Below are 15,421 nucleotides of genomic sequence, written 5' to 3'. Positions count from 1 at the left end.
TAGGCCTACTGGCTATTAAAAAAATGAAGTGTCCTCACAATACTGCTTAACTTCCATTCCCGAGCTTTCCATTTTGCAAACTGTTCAGAGCTCTCATCTTAAAGAAAATTTGCTTGTAATAATGAAACAGGAACCCTATAGCTCAACACCACCTTCAATGCTTCCATCCTGCCCAATCTCCCTATTTCATCCCAGAAAACTCCTCTCTTGATTACGGTATTATAATAGCCATGGAAGATAGAATCATTTGCAGGGTGAATATAAATGCTTTATTTCATGGTAATAAATGCTGTAGCATTCCTTACCACCCAAAGAGTATTAAGGTCTCATAAAAAATGGGACCATCTGGAATGTTAAATTTGCCTGGCCCGTAACAGGAATGGGGGCCAGAGAGAGGGTAGGATGGAAATTCCCTCTAAGAAACAGCTGTCAGATCCATCACAGATTTGTGATAGAGTTGTTCATACTCTTGGTTTCGATGTTTAATATCCTCAGATGATCTATATAATTGTGTTTTTTTTGGTATCCAAGATAACTAAGGTGCTTACTGGGACACCTTAATACTGTGAATGAGTTTGTAAGCTATTTTGTTACACTATAAAATTCCCTGAGCTCCAGACAATCTCCACATTGCTGTCTGCTTTTCCATAATATCAATGTCAGGAATCCACACATATTTGTAATGACTCAACCACTTGGTCCATACCTCCTTTCTTTAACTATATTATATATACACATTCTATGTATGTTATACTCCAAAGCTTTAAGCTATGCTGCATATTTGCCATTGCTTCCTATTGGTTAAATTTTGCTTTTCTCTCTCTTTCTATTATCTGTTAAAAATACTGCCTAAATGAATTGGTGAAATTAGTGTCTAAACTCACCAGCCATCCCAAAGTTAAGCTGAGGCATTTCTTCAGTCTTTGCTTTCTTGGGGCTTGACAAGTCTCTTGAAGAGTCAGATGGGAAGGCCCACAGTTTCTTCCGTGGATTGACAGTGGATGTTGGGGATTTCACAGGCTTGTTTGTGGTAGGACACCATTTGTAGCCAGGATTTGCTTTCATAAATGCATCTTTATACTATAAATAAAGAATAGATAACATATTTTAATTAACACATAGATTGAAAAAGTACCTTCACCTTACTCCCCTATTTAGATAATGAATAAAAAAACACTTTCAGTAAGTTCTTTCCAGATAATGAATAAAAAAACACTTTCAGTAAGTTCTTTCCTTGTAGAAGAATGACAATCTCAGTACAGGGCTTTACAGCTAGGACATGAATTTATCTGCTAGAAAGTTCACTTGTGGGATGAGAGTTCAGAGGCAACACATTTTGTATCTTTTAATCCTCTTCTTTTTTTTTTAGGATCCAAAAACTTACCTGACCCTGGTAAAGAAAGGGAGTTATTCATAATGTGGTGTGTAAAGCAGCAACTATTTCAAAGTAGGTATCAAGTACCTTACAAAATGTGAGTCAGTCCCAGGGCCAGTAACTAGATTCTGCTCACTGCTAAATTTACTAAGTATGTTAAAAATTAAATCTGTGCTTTACTGTACAGGCAAATGCAGGGACACCTAACAGAGCAAAGTAATCAGTTGTGGGATAAAAGCACCAAGATCACGAATGGGAGAAGGGGAACAAAGTAGGGCAAACTGATGCAGAACGTTTTAGTTCTTTGAAGATGCAGGGCCATGTAGAAGAAAGAGTACTGGATGCAGAGTCTGATGACCTGGGTTCAAAACCCACCTCTGCTATTAGCCAGCTGTGGACATAAAGCAAATTATACAACCTTTCTCAGCCTCAATTCTTCCATCTAAAAAGTGTAGCTGCACCTGGTAACATCCCAGGGTTTTGTAATGAGCACATGTGATCTCAAAAGTGAACATGCTGAGAGCTGTGATGTGTGATGTTGCAGATTAATCCATCACAAACTGTATGTCTTTATTTGGAGGTTTCAAACTCCACTGTTAATATCTTCCTTTCTCCTTCACTTTTCTGTGGTTTTCTCCCTTTTCCCCAACTCGGCCATTTCTTTCCCTTTCCTGGCGATAATTAAACAAAAATATATTTCTTGCTATTCATGTTATATTACCAATGGTTATGTTATCTGATAAAATGTATTTTTCATGTATTCTTCAATGATTTTGTTATATTACTGCTAGATACCTTATTTAATTAATACAATTCTTTCAATCCCCTAAACTTGCTTTTTAAAATGGTCACTCGGTGTGTAAAATTAATTTAGTGTAAGCTCAAAAGTTTATGAGTTTATCTAACTCATTAAAGAAAAAAAGGTTTATTTAATGAGTTTATCTAACTCATTAAAGAAAAAAAAGGTTCCTTTACCCTTAGTGTAAGAAAAGTATACGTAATCCAACTAACAAACTTTTTCCACCACTTCACTTTAAATCATATAAATGAAAAATGTACCGTAAATAATATAATGCAATGTTAGTAGTCAATGGTTTAGAATCATCCCAAAGAATCACCCTTAATTCAAATTTTCTGAATAATCAATTTTTTTAAACTAAAAGCTGTATATCTGCATATTGATACATAGGTACAGGAGGAAGGAAGGTAAGCGTAAAAAACAGTAAGATACAGTTCTACTTTTCCTACAAAAATAATTAAAATGGGATACAAGGCCAGATGCAAACTAGAATTTACCATCACATAACAGAATAAATTTGGAGGTATCAATGTAATGTAAGAGGTACTCTATCCCAGCACATTCACATGCATAGGGGGATTTACATGTTCAGCTGAGGCAGACAAATAGGCTCGCCTGCTGTCTGGTGATGGAAAGTGACAAATGATAGGGTGAGATGAAAGCAGCAGGCACATGCATCATTATTTCGTCCCAGCAAAATGCACACGAGCTGGTCTGTCAGATGAAAAGTCATTTGGACAAAGGTCACCACTCTATAACGTAACAAAAGACTATCAAACAAATTAGCGTATTTGTCATAAGAAATTTTTAAAGTTTTGGGTACTTTTGGTGGTTTCTGAAGAGAAAAGTCCCAGGCTTCCCTGGTGGTGCAGTGGTTGAGAGTCTGCCTGCCGATGCAGGGGACACGGGTTCGTGTCCCGGTCGGGGAAGATCCCACATGGTGCGGAGCGGCTGGGTCCGTGAGCCATGGCCGCTAAGCCTGCGCGTCCGGAGCCTGTGCTCCACAACGGGAGAGGCCGCAACAGTGAGAGGCCCGCGTACGGCAAAAAAAAAAAAAAAAAAAAAAAAAGTCCCAGTTCACAGATGGGACTACACAGATGGATGTCACTAGCCTTCAGATTTCTTCTGTTTCTTAGGTGTCCCCTTCCTCCCCTCCAATGTTGTCGATCTGCTAGGTAAGTTCTTTCCCAGTAAATATTACATCCTTTTCTAAGAATCACTTAGCAATTTGCTTCGATGAAAATCAACATGTGTAATGAAAATGATAATGCTGTCATTCTTATGAATGAATTATTACCAGCATCAACTATTTTTAAAAGCACTGATGGTATTAATAAAGGCTAGCTTAAACTAACTTATGATGTGGAGCTGTGCTGAAGATAACATAAAGCAGAGACAATCACTGACCATAAACATCTCTTTCTCTTGCACTTATTCTACCCACCCATCCACATCCATCTCAATACTTTGTGAGGATCGACTAGGTGACAGACACTGGTTAGACACTGGGGACTAAAAGAGCATAAATTAGAGTCTCTGCCTTCAAACTGTTTACAATCCACAATCAGTAATCAAAATGTTACTTCTTCTTATACATGGTCCACAGACTTTCCCCTGGCTCAGGCATGAAAAATGGTTTTGCAGAGGGTCCGTAAAAGGGGAAGCTACCTATGTGTTGAAGAACAAAAGGCAAGAGAAACGCCTGGAGTATGTGAGGTTTTATGGAAAATGGTGACTGAGAATTCACTAAGAGAGTCAATGCTCTATAAATGTATTACAATTTTAACCTTGCAGATTCTTAAACTCGATGTAAAACAACATTCATTAGCTCAATCAAGTATATATTTGAGCAAAAGGGTTAAGAATGTAGGAGACACAGAAAAGAATAACACACAGCCCTTGTCCTTAGATGGAGATGCCATAAATTCATGAAAAGACATACAGGTCAACACAAGCAGTGTATGAACACCAAGTGAGGGCGGAGGCAGGAAGAACCCTCAGCGTGTGAGGATGTCTGTCCTTGGAACTGGGCTCATCATCAATCACTTGCTCTGATTCAGCTATAAGAGACAACAGAAAGGCTTAATCATTTGTTGTGATGAGGTTATTAGGAAAGGGATTACAGAGAAAGCTGAGTAAGGGAGAAATGAAAAAAGACTATGTATAGTCTGAAGCAAATAGCTGAGTGAAAGTATTAGCAAGCTGGTCAACCATGTGGGCAAAAATCCATCAGCACAGGACTGAAAGGACCAAAGAGACAGGCCCACCCATCCAGATCCCCAAGGCAGGGCTTTCATGCTGGGGGTGGGAGGGGAAGCTCAGTTATCCTCCAAGAACATCAATCACAGGCTACTGGTCCTATCTCCTAGGTAACTAACCTCCTGCTAAAACACTGATTTTTTAAAATCGCCCATTAATATAAAAATTCCTGTTTTATTTTTGCAAATTTCCAACTGATTAGATAACCTAAGTGAATTTACCTTATAGGCACAGATCCTGACTTACACAAGATGCTCAGTAAATGCTGGCTCCCTTCTGTCCACCCTCAACTACTACCACATTTCATTAGCAATGATAACATATCACTGTTATTCAATAATGGTATTAAATACATACCCTTTGCCACAGTATTCTGTCTACTTCATATATGACAATGGCATTACTATATACCAAAAGACAACACTCTATTATGTTAATCTTTAAAAAACTGGGTCTCAACATTACATACTTTTGCAGATCATTTATAAGAATGGGAAATCTGATCTTAAAAAGCACCTTAAGGAGAGATGTACTTATTAACTGTCTTCCAATTGTTTGTCTCTAATTGGAGGGGAGGGGATGTATCAAAAAGTCCAGGAGTATTTCTAGCTATTATTACAGTCTAGATCTTCTCAACAGAGTGAAAGAGAATGATAACCCTGGTGAGGTCCAGTAATAAGGGACCCTGGGAATATCTATACAAATAAAGAGAGCTGATTCTGGTGCAAATATGTGAAATATCACCATGATAAAAAAAAAATCTACCAGAATTATGAAGGAGAGATTACACAGGAATTATCTGATTTTTAAAGAGCTATAACACACTTTTAAATCTTAGAACTCTGCAGGGGACTAAGTGAATCCCTAGCATAATAAATTTTGAGACAGCTAATGAATTTTGAGACAGCTGTACCTTTTCACATTGGCAGGCAGAAATCACATTATACAGGGTGGAAGAGGAGAGGAAGATATTTGAGAAGTGGCATTAATTTGTACTTCCTTAGTTTTAGGAATTTTCCCTCACAAAACTTTAAAACTTCTCATTTAGATCTGAATTATTCTTACTAGATATTTTAATAGGAAGAAAATTAATTAGACTTTTATATGACAGAACATCGAATTAAGTTTATAGTTCCAACAGAACAAAAATATTTCAAATTATACATTAACCTATAAAACTTTCATGTTAAAGCCACTCCAGTAAAAACTATACACTTCAAAAAGTGACTTGAATAAGTAACCAGGGAATTGTTTTGTTCTCTTGTAGAAAAGTCATAAAGGAAAAACTGAGCTGGCTACAGATACAGTTGCCTAAATTGCCTATAAGGATTACTGTGGCAACGGCAGTTCATTTCAACATACAAAGTTTTTTAAAGGACAATTTTACTCCCTAATTTGGGTAAGGAGGAGAAAGTCAGTTTAATCAGTTAGCACTATTTAAAAAGTACCAAAAATTTCAGAATTTCTTTTAAAATGTAATTTTGGTACATTTTAAAAGGTAGATAGGGATCTGGGTAAGAAAACTATCTACATTTCTGAAAATGTATGAATAGATAATTCATGTTAACTAATTTGAATTGTAAAATGTTTTCTTTAAAAAATATGTTCGCTTAGCTTTAGTAATTTCCTTAAACACTTTAAACCTTTTCTTTAAAAAATAGTTTATGGCATGAATTTGCAATATTTCAAACGGTACAAAAGTTAATTTTTACCTACATCCCTTTGAATGACCACAAATTCCAAAGTAATCAAGATTTACTGTAGGATATTGGAGTATTAGGTCCCTGAATCAATCCAAATATTAACATCTGAAACCAATACCAAAAATTAGTTTTAAGAGACTCAGTTTAAATTCTCAGTGTCACTCACTATGAGGTCTATTTTTTTTATCACTAGCTATGGGGTCTTTATAAAGTCCCTATAATTTTATTTGATTTGAATATTTAAATGGTAGTGTTTACTAACAATTAGCAAATGGATTGATGTTTCTGAAATCAAGTAGTTAGCTCACTTAATGGAACATCTATTTTGTTAGGGATTATTAATCACATTGGACAGTATCTGCCAAGTTGGGCAAATGATGCATTTTAGTTTTGTTGATTCTTGTGTTTCAAAGACTAATTTTGTATTTCAGTAGCACTTCAGCGTGTTAACAGGCCCTAATAAAAACAGTAAAAGATTACTAGGTAAAGAAGTAACAAATACAAACATAAGTTTGCTTATCAGGAACAACTAACGTTTGTATAGCATTTTAAACTTCAGACCATGCCTGTGCACACAATGCCTTATTTGCATCTTATCTCGACCCTGTGAGGGCAGGCATCTTTATTGCCATTTATAGATGTGGAAACTCAGAAAGGTCTGAGAATGGAGAAGGCCAAGTATGAGAACCCAAGCTCTACTACTACTAATTTGCTGCCCTGGATAAGTCACTTAAGTCCTCTGGGCCACAGTGTCCTCATCCTTAGCTTTCGGAAAATAACATCTAACTCATGGGATTATTCTTAGGATTAAATGAGTCAAATGTTTATAATGGAATCCTGGGCAGAATAAAGCAATACTCAAAACTTGATATTATTATTTCAAAAATAAACACTTGAATATTTTTTATAGTAAGAAAGTCCTGACATCTGGAACACAGGAATGGGAAAGGTCTCAGAAACAAAAAGTACTGGGAAACATGAAGCTCAAATCTTTGGCTTCACTACCCACCTCCCCGCAAAGTGGCGGGGCCCCTAATTAAGTGATACTCAGAAAACCCCACACAGAGTAAAGTCATTTCATTAGAGGCAGTCCAAAGCGGCTGACAGAAGAAAGAAATGTCAATTGACAGCTGAGGGTGGACCGAAAAGAAAGGCTCATGGAAAAGCAAAGAGGAAATTCAAAAGAACAAAAGGGCTAAGAATCATTTAATATACAGATAAAAATATGACTGTAACTCAATTGTTCACAAAAGTCTCACCAAGTTACAGATTATAAAATTATTCTTGTAGAGAAACAATGGGTTGAAATTTTGAAAAAATTTAACAGGCATTCTGAAATTTTTAAGTAAGGAAGTATTTAAATAAAATATTACATAAAATTTCTGGGATAAGTATATAAAATAAGAGTGTTTAAAGAAACAGCAAAGTTTCATCTACCTAGAAATCACTTTTGTGTAACACTTGTTTCTCCAGAATGTGGAGATAAATGAGGTGCTGCTCTAGCTTAGTAGTATGAAAGATGCCACAACATTCTTGTAAAAATACAAATTCTGTTAAGCATGATGTGATAATTAACAAAAACTGTTCAGAGTAATACATGAGAAAATGACAGTAAATCTTCTTTGGAGAAGACTACATTTCTGATGAAATCAAAGCAAGGGGATGAATATGTTAATTTTATCTTGAAGAAACATGGAGGAAGAAATGATCACTAAAGACCCCATGGAGATTTGTGGTGATAATCTCTCCTAGACTACTGACGACATCAGATACCAACATTTACGAAAGGCTATTACGGTTTCCCTTCAAGCTGTATTTTATTGCATTTAATTCCACAGCTCTTTTATTGACATACAACTGAACTTCCAACTTTTCAGGCCAGTCTCCCAAGATTTCTTGCCTTTATATCATCATTTCCTGTTACTCTGATACAAATACCAGGCTTGGGGTAAAACTTTCTTGTTCTTGAAATTGTTCTCACTTTTCCATATCTGCTCTTATCCTTGCCTTTCTTCTAAATCCTGTACCAAAGCCCACGCCAAATTCTATCAACTTCATAAAGCCTTTTCTGAAATACCCCCAACCTGACCCCAACCTCTGCACAGGCAGACTCTTCCCGTAAGACCCACGACATGTTATTGTTACCATTTTTGACTGACTTACTCAAATCTCTAGTCTCTCAGCTGTCTAAAGTGAGTAGTATATACTAAAAGGATGCTAGAGTCAAACAGGCAAGAGTATCCCAGGCTCCACCAATGTAGAGGTGGTCAAGATACTAACTCCAAAGAGCCTTAGATCCCTGCTCTGAAGAATGGGATAGCTGACTTTACATGTTTGTGCTTAGGTAAAACATCCAGTCTGGAATGAACCAATTAATAAATGCATGCATTCTGCCTCATGCCTCAGATCCTACAAAAACCAAAGAAGAGGGTATTATAAAGGTCACTCAAAATTGCCTTAACTTTCCAGGTCCTCCCCTCTTCTTTGCACTGACTATGCTCTACCTGAAGGACAACATATGTGATCCTCTACATTGACTGTCCATTAATTAACTATGACTATTAGTTTAAGTGACATGTGGAAGTTTCCAGCAATATCTTAGTCAAAAATGCAGGCTTATATTCATATATTTGTAAGGGAAAATGATAAAAGGAAAAATAATATTGTTTCTGGGTCTCCTAACAGGCAGTTGAAGAAGCTAGAGCCTGTGAATGTCCACAACACTGCACCATCATGCACACTGCCGAATTTAAGAAAAGAACCCAGGGCTTCCCTGGTGGCGCAGTGGTTGAGAGTCCGCCTGCCGATGCAGGGGACACCGGTTCTTGCCCTGGTCTGGGAAGATCCCACATGCCGCGGAGCGGCTGGGCCCGTGAGCCATGGCCGCTGAGCCCGCACGTCCAGAGCCTGTGCTCTGCAACGGGAGAGGCCACAACAGTGAGAAGCCCACGTACCGCAAAAAAAAAAAAAAAAAAAAAAAAGAAAAGAACCCAGGTTATATCCTTAGGACAGTATTTTTTAAATTACTTATAACTAATTATTGCTCTAATGAGATTCATCAGAGAATATGAAACCCTCATTCAACCATTTTTTCAACAATGCCAATCAGTACTGAGAAAATTCAAGAAACCGAAAACAAATCCCAAAACAGGTATGTCCTCTTACCAGATGCACAAATAGAAAATAATCAAAAAGCAAGGGAAGAGTCAGAGAAAGTTTTAACAGGTTAAAAAAAAACGATCTCTTCAAAGTTGTATTAATTATTACTTTAAGAATATATTTTAAAAACAAGAAGAGAATGGAAAAAATTAAGTACTTCTCGTTCAATTGGTAATGACAGAATAGATATTGGCGAACATCACATAACTATTTACACTCACATGCAAACTATGCTGCAAGACTATGTCTTGTTCCTAATAGAGAACACATTTTAAATTGGGGGTTTAAAATTAAAAGGTTACACATATAAAAATTGTTTTAAAAATGACTGCCTGGAGAGAGGGGACCTTGAGGAACTGAGACCATATTTATCACGAACAATCGTTAAGACCCGGTACATTGAAGCCACCCAATAAGTTTTTGTTGATTAAACTGACATTTCAATTAAGGCTGCAATATTAACACAAAAAGCACCAGCACAATTACCTGCACTTTAACGTAATTTCGAAACCATTTGGTCAATAAGTTGAAACAAGTATCACTTATGCCTAGAAACCAATTGTATAAAGGATTTTCAAAGCAACTGAACCTTCCACACTTGGTACTAGAAGTGAGACAATATTTCATAAGAGCAACAAGGCAAGTTGTGAGATGGAAGATCCAGTTATGGTCTCTACTTGACGCAGTCTGCAGTGGGGGGCACCTTATCAGATTTAGATTTCATTACTCACCACAATGGCAAATACTGTGAAGCTAATTAAGTAATTAGTAAAGGAATTCCTGTATGAAAATAATGCTTCCTCCTCTTAAAAATGGCCACCTATTTGGTTTGTAAAGTAGCAGTATTTAAGAAAAAGCAAACAGTATAGTGAGACAGGTTGCATGTTATCCAAAAACAGTAATCCAAAAACAAACTCAAGAGTTTAATTATAGGAAGTCTGTGCAGTTCCCTATGAGGTTTCAGATAATTGTTTGTTTTATCATATAAGCATGACTATGAAAGGATCTAAAGCTATCTAATAGGAAAATTTTACTGTTAATTACTGTTATGCTCGTGAAAATGTCCTGCAACAATTAAAATCATGTAGGTTACTGGAATTGATTTTAAATTTTCTAGATGCTCTACATAGTCAAAATCCTGTCTTTAACAATACAGTTAATTCCTGAAGCCTTATGTAATCGTTAATTACATAGCAACTATGCTAATCATTTACTCTGGATTCAAATTTCCCTGAACATTGCATAAGAAATTTTTATGTTCCATCTTAGCTTGTTAAAAAACTCAATAAAACCACAGCAGTTGAAAGAACTATTTTTCTACATACTGAGATATCTAATAAAATGTCTCACTTGAAACTCTGTGTTTGTCCCCTGCTAGTTCATCTTTCCATAGAACTTAACCAAATGTTTGCATGGCTAGGAATCAAGATTATTTGCAAGTTGCAACGCTCAAGAAACAGTTAGAATTACTCCTTTCAAGTTTAACCACAATGATATTGCTTTGCTTTCCCCTTACTTGCTAAATCCACTAGACAATACATTTTAAATGCATAATGAACTCACATTCATTTAAGATTATTTTAGGAACAGACTAGAATATAATTTTTCAAGAAATTTACTCACATTTTGGAATTAATGCCCCACCTCTCTGAATAGCCTTCCTGCATAGAAATACTTCTCCCTAACTATTGCCTACACAGTGTTTACATGCATGCACACATCACAGTACATCCTGTTCCACTGCCATTCATTCATTTACTGGTTTTAAATATTCATGCTGCACAACCTACAGAAACAAGTCAAGGCAAATCTCTTGATAATTGCGTTTATTGCAAAATCAAAAAGTATTAGCGCTGGAAGGGATACAAATTTTGCTCTAACTTTCTCATTCTAAAACATATTTTAAAAAAAGAAAAGAAAAGAAAAGCTGAGACCCAGAGATTGACTTAGATATGGTTACAAAGCTATTCAGCATCAGAACTAGATTAATATTGTCATCTTTACTATGGGCATTCTCTGACAGCAGAAGCGGGTTCCTAGAAAAACAAAAACCATTCATAATAAATAAAATCACCTTCATAAAAATCAATCCCCCACATCAATCAGTGGAATATATACAATGAGAAAAAACTTCTTGGTAATAGGTTGCTTTTGGCACCTCACCAGTATTTGCAAGGTGGACTTGGAACTCAGGAATAGGAACAAAGCTTGTATGTCTTCACATAACACTTGATTCAAGGATTCACCTTCGTGCTGCTAGACCTTTAGCACGGACTCCAAATTTACTGACTGGGGGTTACAGGATTGGTTGCTCACGGTCACCATAAAACCTCGTCACTGTAACCTACCTCCTTGGCCATGTCTGTGTATTTCTGCTTTTCCTTTGGATCGAGAACAGCCCACCAATCAGCTAGTATCTTGGTAGCACCTCGGTTATCAAGCCTGGGGTGCTCCTGACGTACAAGAGAGCGATGACGTTTGCAAAATAAGAGAAATGCATTCATTGGTCTCCGGGCTCGCTGTTCTGGTGATTCATCATCTTCAGTTTCACCGACATCTTGCTCTAGACCATCGGCCCCAAGAAGTTGAACCTATTAGCAATAAAACAAAAGCCAAATGTTTAACACATCCTGGATAACTTTGCTTTAGCAATTAGTCTTGGTTTTCAAATTGTATTTTTCCTTAGCTCCACTTAAACAACTTACAAATTGGGGGAAAAAAACGATTTTTTAAAAGTCATCAACCACTGTTTGTGGTTGGTAACCAACTTAAGATGTTTTCTTTTGCTGAGTTTCTACAGCAACCTGTGCATGTCTGTATTACAGCATATATCACATTGTTGTTATAATTGCTTACATTTTTTTCTCACTAACAGTGAGCTCTTTGAAGACAAAAGCTCTCTTATTTTCCTCATACACAGTGCATAGCTTAATGTCTGGTCTAACATTAGTATTTAACTATTGAATGAAGGATGCAACCCATTCTGTGATATATGGGTCTCAAGATTAACAACAATATCCACATAAGACACATGAGCATTAGTTCTGTCTTTCTACTCTTTGGAATGTGCTGTTGTACAACTAATAATATGAAAATGTTTAACATGAAAGAAGATAAAAATCTAATACAGACTACTTAATGTTTTTGTGCATATCACAAGTGGAGCCTCCTAGTGTAAAAATCAAAACAGACCTCTAACATTATTTGAAGGAAGAACTACATAGTAAATTTTCAAGCTTGTAGATATCACACTTTCTTGTCCACTGAAATTCAATGGTGATAGGGCTTAAACTTTCAAAATCTGTTTTGAATCCTCCCTTTTCCTAAGCATTTCATTGAAGGTCTTCAAGGACTTCTGCAAAGCTCTGATTCTCTCCATCTGTGTAATTCTCATTGCCACTGCCCTAGTACCACTCTTGCCTATGGCCTTGTCTTCCTGCTTTCAATCTCTTACAATACTTCCTGCGCATGGCTGCAGGTTAAATTTCTTAAAGCACATTTCTGATCACAGAATCTCAGAATATAACAGGATTGTTAAGTATCTTCTAAGGCTAAAATATGACAGTGCGACCAAGAACAGAAGTCCAGTATGCTTACTAAAACCATTTCTTGCTGCGTCACAGTTAAAATCAAGAAGGATCGAGGTAGTTGTTAGACTGCATTACACAGTAGGGCAGTAGTTCTTAAACATGAGTGGGCACTGGAATCCCTGGAGGTCTTGTTAAAACACAGATTGTTAAGTCCCACTCCCAGAGCTTCTGATTCTGTAGGTCTGGAGTGGGCCTTGAGAATGTGTATTTCTAACAAGTTGCCAGGTTATGCTGATGCTGCTAGCCTGGGGATCACACTTCGAGAACCACTACTAGAAGGCAACCATGTTCTCTTATATCGTGTTTATTGGGCAACTGTTACAGACGCTCTAGGACAAATCACTAGCTTCATCCAATTAGATGTTTTTTAAAAGTCTTTTAAGTTTAAATTAAGTATTGCACATGCATTTAATTAACCATCAATTATCTTCAAACACAAGTAGTACAGAACAATAATGAAGTCATAGCTACTTGATTTGGAAATACATTAGGGATTATTACTGGAGGTGAAGGATACAGATTTATCTTCCTCATTATGTGTACAATCACTAAAAATGATTTGAGTTTTCAAGGAATATTTATTTAGCATTCTGAAACTAAGAAGCTACAGAAAAAGATCAGGCATAAAAAAATGTATTATGTAGGTTGAGGAAGTAATTACAGTTTCCCTTCAGAAAAGAATAACTTTTGATTCAGTTACTAAATTATAAAACTCAAGCCAAGAGCTGAGATAAATAAGACAAATCCTGGCCCAAGGAGCTCACTGTTTGGGGAGAGGAGAAAGATATATAAGCAAATAAATTAAAAAGCAGGATGATGACTGCAACAATGAACCAGTGCAGTAATGAAGCACTAGCAGATGGGTAGGAGAACAGGGAAGTCTCCCTAGAAAAGGTGTGGTCTGGGCTAAATTTTGAAAGATGAATCAGAGCGTGTAGGGTAGTCAATGGGGAGTCATGGGGAACTAACAGAGATTAAAGCTCAATAGTTCAGACACTTATATGCAGCTCAATAGTACCAGTATATAAAAGATCAGAACAGGAATCTAAGGTTACAGAAGAAGGTATGGGCCACTTCATGAAGAATGTGCTCTGTCGTGTTAAAAAAAAAAAAGATTAAAAAAATGTGCATTTAACCCTGTAAATGAGTGGCTTCAGACTGCATGGTTCAATAAAAACCCTTGGGAGGGGACCAACACAGATTACCAACTTTTTGTTTTGCCAAGTACGAACATTAAAAAAAAATTTTAACTACTATCTAATATTATAACTGTTTCATTACATTAACTAATCAAAAAGTAAGTAAACAAATCAATAAATGTATGATATATAAATTAAATTAAAATGAAAAGGTATCTGGACCTATTTTTCTCTCACCAGAGGCCAAGTACCACTCTGCAACAAATCAACACTAGCACTGGACCAGGATATGGAAACCACAGCTGGATGCAATGAAGAGCCATGAGTGGTTTTAAGCAGGGGAAAGACATTGTTAGATCTGTATTTTGAGAGAACTCCTGTCATCAGTGTTGAGCATGAATTACAGTAGCAAAACTAGAGTCAAACAAAACTAGAGGAACAAGTTAAAAGTTTATTTCAGCTGTCCATGCGAGAATGGAGACAGGGGTGAATCAAGGCAGTAATCATGAGAATGGAGAACTGAAAACAGAAACAATATTCACTAATGAGGTAGGACCAAGAGTGATTGGTGTCTAACTGGATGTAAAGGTTGAAAAAGGAAGAAGAGTGTTTCCAACTTTGGCAACAAGATTCCTTCATACACAACAGAGAACACTTTTTCTCAAATGAGAGAAATCAGATCTGGTGGCAGAATGTGAAGTGGCTCTTAGCAGAGAAGTCCCAGTTGGGATAATGAACTGATGTACCAATATAAAGAAGTAAGACCAAGGGTGCGGGTGAGATCTCTGAATGTGGACCAAAAAGAGAACAGGACTCGATGACTTCATTCTTTCACTTAATAACTATTTACTGGGCACCTGATATGGAGCAGGCACTGTTCTAGGTGATGCAGACAGAACAGTGAGCGTATAGACTCCCCATCCTCATGAAGGTGAAGAGTAGCACAACTGGCCTGCCACTCTGGAAGGATCTCTCTGGCTACTCTGTTGAGAACAGACTGTAGAACGGCAAGAGCAGAGGCAGAGAGAGAGGCATAATACAATAATCTGCACTAGCATTGGTGGTGGCTTGGATCAAGGTAGCAGTAGTGACATTGCTAACAAGGGGTCAACTTGAGAACTATTTTGAAGGTATGGTTGAGAATTTACTGATGGATGGACAGATATGAGACTTGAGCAAAAGAAAACAGACAAGGTTTCAGGTCTGACCAACTTGACAGCTGGAGCTGCCATTCACTGAGAAAGGAAAGATGTAGGAGGATGGGGTTTGCAGGAGAAAAGTGACAGCTTCATTTTGAACACATTCAAACTGAGATTCTGATTTGATATCTAAGTGGATATGTCAAGTAAACAGTCAGAAATACAAGTCCAGAGTTTCGAAGAAAGGTCCAGGGTGGA

General features: G+C 36.9%; 1 protein-coding gene across 10 annotated transcripts in view; it reads right to left on the bottom strand.

The window, feature by feature from the left end:
* Positions 1-15,421, bottom strand: part of BBX (BBX high mobility group box domain containing) — a 282,463-nt gene that overhangs the window by 84,238 nt on the left and 182,804 nt on the right. For all 10 annotated transcript variants that reach the window (XM_089910519.1, XM_089910520.1, XM_022595745.3 and 7 more), the window contains 2 exons: positions 11,644-11,886; positions 885-1,080 (listed from right to left, as the gene is read on the bottom strand). In XM_089910519.1, the coding sequence (XP_089766645.1) occupies positions 885-1,080; positions 11,644-11,886 (439 nt within the window). The remainder of the gene's footprint in view (positions 1-884; positions 1,081-11,643; positions 11,887-15,421) is intronic.

Source organism: Delphinapterus leucas, chromosome 4 (genome assembly GCF_059928025.1).
Source record: "Delphinapterus leucas isolate spDelLeu-1000000601 "Yukka" chromosome 4, BTC_Dleu_Yukka2, whole genome shotgun sequence".
NCBI classification, from domain to species: Eukaryota; Metazoa; Chordata; class Mammalia; order Artiodactyla; family Monodontidae; genus Delphinapterus; species Delphinapterus leucas.
This window is presented reverse-complemented; position numbering and strand designations above follow the sequence as displayed.